Source organism: Apodemus sylvaticus, chromosome 13, assembly GCF_947179515.1.
Source record: "Apodemus sylvaticus chromosome 13, mApoSyl1.1, whole genome shotgun sequence".
NCBI classification, from domain to species: domain Eukaryota; kingdom Metazoa; phylum Chordata; class Mammalia; order Rodentia; family Muridae; genus Apodemus; species Apodemus sylvaticus.
In genome coordinates, this window is record NC_067484.1 from 95,771,701 (window position 1) to 95,785,231 (window position 13,531).

The window sequence follows — 13,531 nt, forward strand, 5'->3', positions numbered from 1 at the left end:
ATTAAAGCAACATTCAAAGCAATTACCAAGGTTGGTGAAACTTTTGTGGGGCAAGTGCCTGTAATTCCTCTTATGAGTACATATGTTCTTGGCAAGCATTCTACAAGTGGGATGGCAGACCCACTTTCACTAAATTGCCTAGAGTGGCCTTGAACTTGTGATCCTTCTCCCTTAGCTTAGTAGATGGGAGAGATGGTCATACCATCAGCACCTGGGAGAACTTTGAATCTGATCTTCTTATGCCTAGAATATCAATCACACTTGATATCACAGTAACCCAATTTCATCCTCTGCTTTTCTTTGAAGACATTTTCTTCAATGACATTGTATTAGCCACTTTTTTCAATCAAAGATTTAAGGGTCTATTTGAGTCATGGTTTGAGGGTACTGTCCACCATAGTGGGAAGGCATGGTCACTCATCAGTTACCAGCCAGGAGACACCAAGAGGTGGAAGCTGATATCTCCTCCTCTTTTTTTTTTTTTTTTTTTTTTTTTTTGTCTTTGTTTTTGTTTTTTTCTCTAGGTCTCCTTAGTTGTCCTGGAACTCAGGATACTGGGATGGCCTTAAACTAACAGAGACCTGCCTCTACTTCCCAAGTGCTGGCATTAAAAAGTGTGCTACCATGCCCAGTTTTTTTTTTTTTTCCTTTCAGGTCCCCCACCATGGGGAGAGTTGCCCTCTGATTTTAACATACGTGCCATGGCCTGTGTATTATACACATGTATGCATGCACACTCACATGGAAAGAAGGAAAGAAACAAAGAAGGCTTGCTTAAAAATATTTTTTAAATTTTTAATTATTAAAATTTATATGTTAAATTAAATATTTAATACTTTTTAAAAAATATGTTCTGTCATCATCATTGGACCCATGGGAAACTTTTGTTCTTGAGTAAATTAAATGTATTTTCTATCACTATTTTATCAATCAGTTCAAATCTGTCCTCCAAAAGAAAATATCCCCATCCCTAACCTGACACCCTAATCCTCACCTAGGGCACGCCCTACCTGCTACCCATAATTACAGTTGCTTATGCCTTTTCTTAATTTTGCCCACCTCCCTGAAAGTTCTTTGGGGATTAGCTTCATTCATGTTATATGATATTTCTACATTGACTTGTACTGAAAGTATATACCAAATATTCAGGCAAAAACAAAAACAAAAAGAAACACAACAACAACAAAAATTCCCAACTGGAGCTAGGAGTGTAGCTCAATGGCAGAGCATTTGCCTTGCATGTTCAAGCTCCTTAGTGTGATCCCAAGTAAAAACAAAAACTGGAAACCAGTTAAGTATTGGTAGCCCAGCTATAAATAATAAATAGAAATAAATCTTAATGGATAATTGATACTGCTACAATGTCATATGGTTAAAAACTTATTAGACATAGATATCTGTCTTGATACATGTTGTGACTGTGATTTCTTGGAGGTCATATCCTTATTGCTGTAACAAAATACCTGACAGAAGCAATTTGGGGAAGGTGTGATAGTTTGAAGGAAAATGGACCCCAAAGGCTCATATATATAAATAGTTGGTCTCCACTTGTTAGAACTGTCTTGAAAGGATTAGGAAGTATGACTTTATTGGAGGAGGTGTAACTCTTGGGGAGGTTTCAAAGCCTAGTACTATTCCTGGTGTTCTCTCTGTCTCCTGCTTGTGAATCAAGATGTGAGCTCTCAGCTGTTACATTTTTGCTTCGTCATGATAGTCATGGACTGTAGCCCTCTGAAACTATAAACCCAATATAATAGTTGTTTGCTTGCTTGCTTTCTCTTCTCACTCCTCACCCTCTCAGTCGGGGTGTTTTCTCTGTTTAGCCCTGGCCTGCTTGGAACACGGTCTGTACACCAGGTTGGCCTTGAACCCAGAGATGATTCACCTGACTTTGCCTCTCAAATAAAAGCTTACTTTCATCATTTGCCTTGGTCATGGTGCTTTTTCATAGCAGTAGAAAAGTAACAAAGACAGATGGAATAAAACTGGACACTGGAGTTGGGTGGTAGTACATTTAATCCCTGCATTCAGAAGGCAGTCTCAGGCAAATCTCTAAGTTCCAAGACAGCCTTGTTTACAGAGCTAGTTCTAGGACATCCAGAGCTACACAGAGAAACCCTGTCTCAAAAAAACAAAAACAAAACAAAACAAAAAAATTGAAACAGAAAAAAAACAAAACAAAAATGACTGGACACTAAATTTGAGACACATGTCATTAAAAACATTATGACATCAAGTCAATGGAACTAAGTAGATGAAGACACCTGCCACTGAGCCTAACAACCTGAGTCCTAAAATTATCAGGGTCAACTGTTGGGTTCACCAAGCTCTGCACATATTGTAGAAGGAGAGAAATGAATCCTACAAGTTGCCCTCTGAGTTTGACATGTATGGCCTGTGTGTTATATGAATGCATGTATGCATGCACAGTCCATGGAAAGAAAGAAAGAAAGGAAAAAAACCAAATCCAAAAAAAAAAAAAAAAAAAACGAACTAAAAAAGAAAAAGGAAAGGAAAGAAAAGAAAAAGAAAAGAAAAGAAAAGAAAAGAAAAGGAAAAGGAAAAGGAAAGGAAAAGGAAAGGAAAAGGAAAGGAAAAGGAAAGGGAAAGGAAAGGGAAAGGGAAAGGAAAGGGAAGGGAAAGGAAAGGGAAAGGAAAGGGAAAGGAAAGGGAAAGGAAAGGGAAAGGAAAGGGAAAGGAAAGGGAAAGGAAAGGGAAAGGAAAGGGAAAGGAAAGGGAAAGGAAAGGGAAAGGAAAGGAAAGGGAAAGGAAAGGGAAAGGAAAGGAAAGGGAAAGGAAAGGGAAAGGAAAGGGAAAGGAAAGGAAAGGAAAGGGAGAAAAAGGAAAGGAATGAAGGCAAGCAAGCAATGAAAGCAAAGAATGCTTTAAACTTGGTAAAAATATGTTCTGTCATCATCAGACCCATCGGAAATTTTTGTTCTTGGGTACATTAAATACATTTCTCTACCACTATTTTATCAAGATGAAAATTGTGCCATTACTCCAATGACAAGTTCCCTGTGTGACTCTGTATTTTGGGTAGGTCTGATTCTGATATCATGAGAATGACAGTGGAAAGAGCTACAGCATATGAACAGAGTACAGTACCAACACAGCTTCCCATAGACAACTCACTCCTTCCCTAGGGTAGTTTCAACACATCTGTAATTAGAAAATTAGAGAGGACTTGCCTTCAAGGTCCTAACTGTATCACTCGATTAAATATGAAGGTTTCATAACCAGGAATTAAATTACTGTCTGAAGATTACAATAATATAGTCTATTAGTGACTACAACAGTAAGTTCTGAATGCTATACACTATTCTGAACAACTGATCTACACTGACATGCTTTATCTTCAAAACAGTTCTCTTGGGTAGAAAGCAATTACTGCTCTAATTTCACAAACAATCCAAGGCCCTAGATGGTTAAAACCCTTTTTTGTGTTCACTAGGCATTCTGGTTTCTTAGTCCACACTCTGTGGCCATCCAGAAACTGCCAGGTCGAATTCTTCGGCTAGCTCAATATAATTATACTTCATAAGTTGGTAACCTTTTAAAGCATGGATCATCCATATACTTTCAAGTTGGTTGTTTTACCCTTCAAATAATAAATCACTTATTAACATCAGCCAGTTTGGGGCTGAAGAGATGGCTCAGCAGTTAAGAGCACTGACTGCTCTTCCAGAAGTCCTGAGTTCAATTCTCAGCAACCACATAGTGGCTCACAACTATCTGTAACAGCATCTGATGCCCTCTTCTGGTGTGTCTGAAGATAGCTACAGTGTACTCACAGACATAAAATAAATAAATCTTTTAAAACAACAACAACAAAAACAGCTAGATTCCCAACAGCACCATCCTAAGAAAAGGAGGTCAAAGAAATGCTCATACTGCAGTAGATCCAAATGCTACTTTTTACACAACTTGCCAAACAGCCAGCCTCTTAGGTGATGACACTCAGTTATGATATCAAGGCATTCAGGAAACATAGGAGTCATGTTTAAAATACCAAGTCCAATAAGTGTGCTTAATTAAAACTTCCCTTCATGTTGAATATCACAATTTATTTTTAAGAGTAGTAATTAAATATTTTTATGATAAATTCTGGGGTTACTCTTAACCTAGTACCCTTGAGATCTTAAACATGGAATTACTAATTTCTGTTTACTTTGGCTTTCACTGCTTTGTAATTTAAAAAAATGTCCCTTAAGCAACCAGCAGAGTCTTTTCAAAATACTATATTGGTTTTGGCTCTTCAAACGACACACCTGTTTAAGTAGAAATCAAATCACTGCTTGATTGAAGGTGTTGGGTTGATGGTGTGATTAGAAAATGTTTTGTCAGCAGTAACAAATGAAACCATTTCTAAACAGAATGTCTACCACTCTTGAGCAGCTTTTAAAATCTGTCCCTTCAGGGGCCACTGAGATAGCTCAGTGGGAAAAAGCCACCAAGTCTGTCAACCTAAGTTCAATGCTTGAGATTCATAAAGTAGAAGCAAAGAACAACCAACATAATATCATGAAGACACTGCTGATTGCATTCAGACTGTAAGTTTGAATACTGCTTCCCACTGACCACTTGGGACCCTTGAACTGAAAGGGCAATCTCTCCAAGCCTGTCTGCAAATAATAAATGAGAATAGTTATTAACCTGCAACAAATAACAATGACTATTATGGTTGGCGCCCAAGAAACAATAGATTTTACTAACAGGAAGAGTAAAAGACAGGCAGTGGTGGTGTGTGCCTTTTGTCCCAGCACCTGAGTTCAAGCCCAGCCAGGTCTATTGAGCAAGTTCTGGGACAGCTAATGCTACACAGGGAAACAATGTCTCAAAAACAAACAAACAAACAAACAAAAACAACTGGAAGGAAGGAAGACATACAGATAACTGGGGGATGTTACTCCACCAGAAATCTATACGAAAGGGCAACATCCTTGGTATTTATTTTCCAACCTAGGACCCTTTCCCTGTCCTACATTGTAGTCACAGCCAAGTCTCTGAAAGCTAAGATAGCCTGTGCCTTGCAATGGCACACACTGCCTGTTAGGAAAGCTGGTTTGCCACCACCCTGAGCTTCCTCTCCAGGAACCTCACCCCTTTCTCCAAGCCAGTGTCAGATTTGCCACCAAGAAGGATGATCCACAACACCAGGTTTACCCAAGGCCAAATATACTTTTCCTGTGACTAAACTTGAAGATCTGTTTTCCCACCTGAAAGCTAATACTTTAAAGGCTGTGTAAGTACACTGGTATCACACGTTTAGAAATAATATTTTAATGAAAATAGGCATTTATTAGAAAATTAGACACCTGGTTGTAGCCCAGCCGTAAAGTTACCATTCCTGCCATATCATCATTGATGATGAGCCACCATGGCAAAAAACTGGGGCCTGGGGCAAGGGAAAAACATGGAAATCATGGGGTGTCTTAGTCAAGGTTTCTATTCCTGCACAAACATCATGACCAAGAAGCAAGTTGGGGAGGAAAAGGTTTATTCAGCTTACACTTCCATGCTGCTGTTCATCACTAAAGGAAGTCAAGACTGGAACTCAAGCAGGTCAGGAAGCAGGAGCTGATGCAGAGGCCATGGAGGGATGTTTCTTACTGGCTTGCTTCCCCTGGCTTGCTCAGCCTGCTCTCTTATAGAACCCAAGAGTACCAGCCCAGAGATGGTACCACCCACAAGGGGCCCTCCCCACTTAATCACTAATTGAGAAAATGCCCCACAGCTGGATCTCATGGAGGCACTTTCCCAACTGAAACTCCTTTCTCTATGATAACTCCAGCCTGTGTCAAGTTGACACACAAAACCAGCCAGTACAACTGACCCCTTGTCAACTTGACGTACAAACACATCACTATTAAGCCTCAACCCTTACCTTCTTATTCATTCCCAAGATGTAAATAACTTTAAAAGTCCCACAGTCTTTACATATTAAAAGTTCAATCCTTTTAAAATATACAATATCTTTTAAAAATCAAAGTCTTTTAAAAATTCAGTTAACTGTGGGCTCCACTAAAATACTTTCTTTCTTCAAGAGGGAAAAATATCAGGCATGGTCACAATCAAAAGCAAAATTCAAACTCCAATGGATCGTGATCCAACTCACGATCTTCCGGGATCCTCCAAGGGCTTGGGTCACTTCTCCAGCTCTGCCCTTTGTAACACCACCTTGTCTTCTAGGCTCCAGCTGGCTGTACTCCAGTGCTGCTGCTGCTCTTGGTGGTCATTGCATGGTACTGGCAACTCCAAAACACTGCTGTCTTCAGCTGTAATTAGGCTTCACCAATAGCCTCTCATAGGCTCTTTTCATGGTGCCAAGCCTCAACTTCTATGCACGACCCCTTCAGTCCTGGACCATCAATTGCAACTGAGATTGCACCTTCACCAATGTCCTACCACTGCCTCTCACAGTGCCAAGCCTCAGCTGCTCTTCATAACCTCTTCATGCCTTCAAAACCAGTACCATCTGGGTGACTCTTACATAGTACCAAGTCCAGCCACAGCACAAAGTACAACCGTGGCTATCTCTGGAACATCGCCTCTGTGCTCACAGAAGACACTTCCCAGAAGACTTCACCTCAGTGATGCTGGTCTCTTCTTAATCATCACTAATTTCTTAGCTCCAGCTAACCAACATCAGTAGTTCCAGTAACACAAAGGGTTGCTTTAGTGGTTCTGGAGTCTTGTTAATCACAGCTGACTCTTCAGCCCCAGCTAACCAAAACCACAGAATCTTCACAATCAAAACATGGTCCTGATAAGAGTCTTTGATCTTCCCTCTGAAATTTCACAAGCCAGGCCTCCTCTGCACTGTTCTTAACATTATCTTCCAAGCTCCTACAAAACTTTCCACAGAGTTCTTAACATCCTAATGGCTCTTCTAGCTCAAAGCTCCAAAGTCCTTCCACAGTACTCCCCAAAACATGGTCAGGTTGTCACAGGAATATACCACTACGCTGGTACCAATTTGTCTTAGTCAGGGTTTCTATTCCTGCACAAACATCATGACCAAGAAGCAAGTTGGGGAGGAAAGGGTTTATTTCACTTACACTTCCACACAGCTGTTCGTCACCAAAGGAAGTGAGGACTGGAACTCAAGCAGGTCAGGAAGCAGGAGCTGATGCAGAAGTGGGGGGGGGGGGGAGGGAGATGTTACTTACTGGCTTGCTTCCTCTGGCTTGCTCAGCCTGCTCTCTCATAGAACCCAAGAATACCAGCCCAGAGATGGCAACACCCACAAGGGGCCCTCCTCCCCCTTGATCACTAATTGAGAAAATGCCCTACAGTTGGATCTCATGGAGGCACTTCCCCAACTGAAGCTCCTTTCTCTGTGATAACTCCAGCCTGTGTCAAGTTGACACAAAAAACCAGCCAGTACACTAACCAAGCAAGTGAAAGATTTGTAAGACAAGAACTTCAAGTCTCTGAAGAAAGAAATTGAAGATCTCAGAAGATGGAAAGATCTCTCATGCTCATGGATTAGAAGGATTAATATAGTAAAAATGGCCATCTTGCCAAAAGCAATCTACAGAGTCAATGCAATCCCCATTAAAATTCCAAATCAATTCTTCATAGAATTATAAAGAGCAATTCTCAAATTCATTTGGAATAACAAAATACTCAGGACATTGAAATCTATTTTCAACAATAAAAGAACTTCTGGGGGAATCAGCATCCCTGACCTCAAGCTGTACTACAGAGCAATAGTGATAAAAACTGCATGGCATTGGTACAGAGACTGGCAGGAAGATCAATGACATAGAATTGAAGACCCAGAAATGAACCCATATACCTATGGTCACTTGATCTTTGACAAAGGAGCTAAAAACCTGTGGAAAAAAGATAGTATTTTCAACAAATGGTGCTGGGTCAACTGACAGACAACATGTAGAAGGATGCAAATTGATCCATTCCTATCTCCCTCTGTACAAAGCTCAAGTCCAAGCAGATCAAGGGTCACCACATAAAATCAGATACACTGAATCTAATAGAAGAGAAAGTTTGGAATAGCCTCAAAAACATGGGCACAAGGGAAAATGTCCTGAACAGAACACCAATGGCCTATGTTCTCAGATCAAGAATGAGAAAATGCCCCACAGCTGGATCTCATGGAGGCACTTCCCCAACTGAAGCTCCTGTCTCCGTGATTACTTCAGCCTGTGTCAAGTTGACACACAAAACCAACCAGTACATGGGGGAAGTTGTATGGTAGACCACAGGGAACATCTATACTTAACAATAATTAAACCATAGCTTAAGAATGCCAAGTATCCCTAAACTAATGAACAGTCAAAAGCATAATTAAGTTATAAATTGGCTTTGCAAAAGAAGGGCAGCTTGGATGCCCACATAGCAAAAGAAAAGAGGCCTCACTACATTTCTACTTTCCTGCATAAAACAGGGTTACTAGGCCTTGTAATACATGAAGTTTATCTTTATAGGCTGGTTTGCTCATCCCACTCAGCACAAGAATCTCCAAGATTCACTGAGAAAGCAAGCTGACTGAGTATGGGAGAAAATTGATGGAGGCAGAAATAGACCACTGAGCAGTGCACAAGTAAAGTATTATTGCCAAGCAGTGTTTCACAAATGTTTATGTGAAGAAGTCAGTGGATAAACTGTGTTGCCTGCTATTTTTTAATTTTTTTTTTTTGAGATAAGGTTTCAGAAGCTGGCCTCAAACTGCCTGCATAGCATAGGGTAAACAGAACTTCCAATCCTTTCTACTTCTATCTTGAGAACCATCACATATCAAGTTTGTCTTGCAGGAAATTAAAAAGGCATTCTAAGTAAGGATTCCATTGGCTAGACTATATCCCAGCCCCCCAAATACTCATCTGACTGTACAACTTCTTTGGGACAAATGAGAATCATGGTTTGGACCTCTGTAATCTCATGTGGTACTGGTTTGGAAACTCATCAATATTTTCAGCATTCAGAACCAGGAATGCAATTTAGTAATGACACACCTAACTCCAAAGGAGTCAGATTCCTTCCTTAAAGAATGTGACTATTCAAAACCATGAGATTTATGGCCACATGAGATAATTGAAAATGAAATTGGAAACAAACTTTAAAAAAATGTATTTTATTCAGTTTGGGAGATTGATTGGCTGAACAAGGATTAAGAGATTTTTCTTCTGGAAATATAGAATGATTTCATTATTTTGATACTTGAGACTCCTGGGATGAAAGCAAGAGAGCAGAGACAGATGTTTGCTAAATGCAACAGATAGGTGTTGCTCTGAGTCATAACAGACTGGACAATACAGAATGGGGTTACTGAAGAGGCTATGGTTTAAGCATCAGAATTAGAAAACCAAATATCCTAAAAATGTTTGCTTCATCTAGAAAAGTTCTGATTTTGACAGTCCCCAGAGCTTGTTTAGTTAAAGAAGGCTAAAGATGATTTCTTCAGCAGCCAGAAACTGTTTTCAAAAAATAAAACCCCAAACAGCATCAAATTACAGAGTTTATGCTCCTCATACGGTCCCAGGCTATGTCTATGGCTCAATGACTGAAAACATGTTTAAAATGTGGGAGGTACTAGGTTCAAATCCTAACATCGCAATGAATAAATAATACAGCAGGCATGGTAGAGCATACCTTTAGTCCTAGCATCCTCAATGCTAATGTAGGAGGATTATCTTGAGTGTGAAGGCTAGAGTCTGAGTCAAGACAAACAACAAACTAGCCACAGTACTTTCTATAACTTCCTCCACATGCTTTAAACCAGCTTTAAATGACTTAACAATGTGTAATACAAAATCAGCATTGCATATGTAGTTGCTACAGTGTCATTTAGGGGAAAAAAAGATAAAAGTCTGTACCTGTTCAACACAAACTTTTTTTTTCCAATTATTTTCAACCCTAAGTTGAGTCTTCAGATGTAGAGCCGGTGACTACAGAAGACTGACCACATGTCTAAATGTTTAAGCATTTAATAATCTTACTATTTTCATCACTTAGGAAATTTTAAAAGGAAAAAAAAAGTGTAGTCCTGACCAGCAAGTACTCACTGCAGTTCCTACCAATCCTCCTGCCTCAATCTCCAGAGTAGAAAAGATAAATTCCAGTGAAGTTAAATGAATTAACCATATAACATAATCAGGATCCCAAGGATCCTGTTGTTGAGTTAATTACTACTTATGGTTAGGTATAAGAATAATTACACTGGGCAGGAAGGGGCTGAGTTCAATTCTCAGCACTGCTAAAAAAAAAAAAATACACTAAGTAAAACGTCAAATTTTTAGCTGGACCTAGTGTTTCAGGCACAGCACCTGTAATCCCAGAATTCAGGAGGTGAAGCTAGGAAGATTGAAAGGTATGGAAGCCTGGGCTACATAAGACACTGTTGCTATTAATTAAATGAGTTCTTCAAGTAGGGTATGATGACAAACCTGTTTTATTAACACTAGAGAGGTTAGTGTTAATAAACACAGGAGCCAGCTTAGGTTATAGAGTAAACATCTCTAATTAATTAACTAATTAAAGCAAAACAGGCATTCAGCTAGCCTACATATAGATTCACCAGTACCTGGATCCAGTCTCCCACAGAGGAAGAAAGTGATGAGAGCTAATTGGCTAAGACCACAAGAGGTAAATTATGAACTTCCAATCGGGTCCCCAGTGAGTTATTAAGTCTCACCCAAAATGCATTTAAAACCTGTAGCAGGGTTTTGCATTCCAGAGCTGGAATTGATGGCATGCCTGAGGTGGTGTTGGGGGCGGGGTTGTCTTGCCAAGAATTGAGAAACTGCTAGACTCAACCACTGGCAATATAAGGTACTCGTGTAGCTCCAACTTAATTGGGAGGCTGAGTCAGGTAGTTCTCAAGTTTACCGCCTGCGCTTGCAGGCTCTAGATCAGCCTGAATAACTTAGTGAGACCCTATCTTTCTATCTTAAATTAAAAAGCAGAGAGAAGTAATGGATGTAGTTCAGTGAGAGAGGGCCTAATTTCAATTCTCGCTTTGAGGGCTGAGGGGGGACTCTAGCTAAGAAACATGCATGTTTTCTAAGTTTCTAAGGGGCAAGGCAAACCGAGAAAGTACATCACGGCGTTTTAAAAATCACAAGTCAGAAAGTTGTGGCTTGCTCTGAGTATCTTTTCCTTGGGACAAGCCTCTTAGCACCTGGCTTACAGTCCAGTTTCTTGCAGGAGTTCCCTCCAGTGAAGACACAGCAGCGCCTTTGGAAGGCGATTGCTTCCACAGGACCGGGATCTCCACGTAAGTTCAGCACGAACCTCCGGGAGCTAAGTTACTTTCCAAATTCCTGGGGCTCCCAGGGCGCCCTCCTCAGCCTAAGTGGTCGCATCGCCAAGTCTGGAGCAGCTGGAAACTCGGAAGTCATTTCGCATTCATCTCAGAACCAAGCTGGGAATGAAACGTTTTACCCCAGCCCCAAACCCGGAACTCCAGCCTTGCGTAAACACTACTCCCGCCTATTCTTTAACGACGGCCCCTGCCCCGCCCCCCCCCCCCCCCCCCCGATAGTCCGACTGTAATTATTTATCTCCCACATAAATCAAGGTTCTGTTGTCAAATCCTCGTTTTTCCACTACACTGAAGGTTGCCCCCCCCCCCCCGCCCCCAGGGTCGTCGCCTCCAGATTCTTTTAAAAAGCAAGATAAAATCTGACACTTCAATAAACCCGCCTGCAGAGGACACCACCTAGGGGACCAATATCAGCAAGATTTGTGGCAGCCCTTGGGCACACGCGGGCACAACTATTCCCTGGGCGGGCGCAGGGAAAGGAGCAGTTATTTTCCAGTCAGGGGATCCGATGGAGAGAGATGCCAAACGCACTTTCCTAGCCAGCTGAACTTCGCGGGCACCTAATCGTTGCCAGATGTGCCGCGCGCGCACGGAGGACATCCCGAGTCCCAGGAAAACAGCCGGCCTGTGGCAGTGTGACATCTGGGACCGCGGAAGGATCATCGGGCGAGGGCAGAGAACGAGGGAGAGTGGCAAGCACGACAAACCCACTCGGAAGAATGATGATCCCTAACTCTCCTCCGCATGTTTTTTCAATTACAAAGTTGGAAACTGAAATCCGTAAACAACGAAAAGGAGAGCGCCTGAGTACTTCCCAACCCCAGCCTCGAGGGCTCCGGCTGTGCGGCGCAGTGACCCTCGAGTCCGCTGGCGACCCGAGCGCCCGGGCTACACCTCGGCCGACCTTCCTTGAGCCCCAAAGCCGGCTGCCGCCCTACCTTTCATGGTGACCGAGGACACGCTCCGCCCGGACAAGTCGCACCAGTGTTGCTCACTGCACGCCCATGGCAGCTTTCTGCGTTCCAAACCTAGCGCCCCGTTCTGTAGTCTGCAACCGCGGGTCCGAAGCGCGCCGCTCACCCCGGGCGGGAGGCGCCGCTCCCCCTTGCGCCCCTCCCCCTAGCCGCCTGGCTGGCCTCGCCTACGCCCCTCCGCAACCTTCGCTCCGCCCTCGGCCGCTCTCCCGGCCCTCCGAGGCCGCCCCGCAAGTCGTGGGTCCCTCTTCCTCCAGCCCGACCTGCATTCTAGAGAAATCCGTAGAACTGCTCTCTCAGGAAGCCCGCGCTTCACCCTCCACGTGCGCGGAAGACTTGTTTCTAGAACGCAGACCATCTGTAGAGTGTTGGGCAGAAAGTTGGGGAGCAGTGAGGCTACACTAAAGTCGTCCTTTTGTCAAATAACTCTGAGGGCATAGAGGTCCTCCAGGTTCAAGTTGGCAAGCGCCTGTGTAAACTGGTGTTGACTGAGCGCTCTAAGAATCCCGGATCACCACCAGACATAGACCCTACAGAACGCAGACAAGATTACAACTTTAAAGTTAGGATCTTCCAGAGATGGGTTGTTGTTTGTTTTAATTTTTCCAAAACAGTACCTCCTTATGGCTGGAAAATTTATTCTACCATGTCCCAACCCCCAACTATCAGGTTGATTCTTGTTTTAACACCACTAAAGGCCTTGGTGAGATACTTCCTAAGTTCCTTTAACAATAATCATGTGGGCTTGGGGGTCTATTTGTTTAGGAAAGTTGGGTTGCTTTATTGCCTAAAAACATAAACTGGTATGTGGGAAGGTGGGGGGTAGAGGAACTCTCCTCAGCTATTCACTCACTAGCTAAAAAGCACCAAAACACTACTGGATAGGGACTGAAGGTATTTGGATTGCTTAGACCTGGTAGCTCTAGGTAAGCAATCCACTAATTCATCATAAATAAGGGCCACCTTGCTGTAGCAAAAGACAGTACCCATGTCATACTTACTCTTCATTCTAAGGGTTTTTTTTTTTTTTTTTTTTTTTTTTTTTTAACATAAGGAAAACACTTGGACGTTTCTAATGAAGAGAAACCAACACTCATGTACTTTGAAGGCTATTCTCAAAGCCACTCCACATCTCACTACCCTTTTCTACTTCAGGGCTCGGAGAGTCTGGGAGGGAGCTATTCTCAAGCCTTCCTAATACTGTGTGACCCTTTAATGCAGTTCCTCATGCTGTAGTGACCACCAGGCATAAAACTATTTTCCTTGC

At 42.2% G+C, this 13,531-nt stretch overlaps 1 protein-coding gene across 1 annotated transcript in view; it reads right to left on the reverse strand.

Annotated features, from left to right (window-relative positions):
• The window catches only part of Colec12 (collectin subfamily member 12), a 169,490-nt gene extending 157,082 nt beyond the window's left edge, over positions 1-12,408 (reverse strand). Inside the window, exon 1 of the mRNA XM_052155719.1 lies at positions 12,229-12,408. Coding sequence (XP_052011679.1) covers positions 12,229-12,235 — 7 coding nt within the window. The 5' untranslated portion in view covers positions 12,236-12,408. The remainder of the gene's footprint in view (positions 1-12,228) is intronic.
• Positions 12,409-13,531: the final 1,123 nt, after the last annotated feature.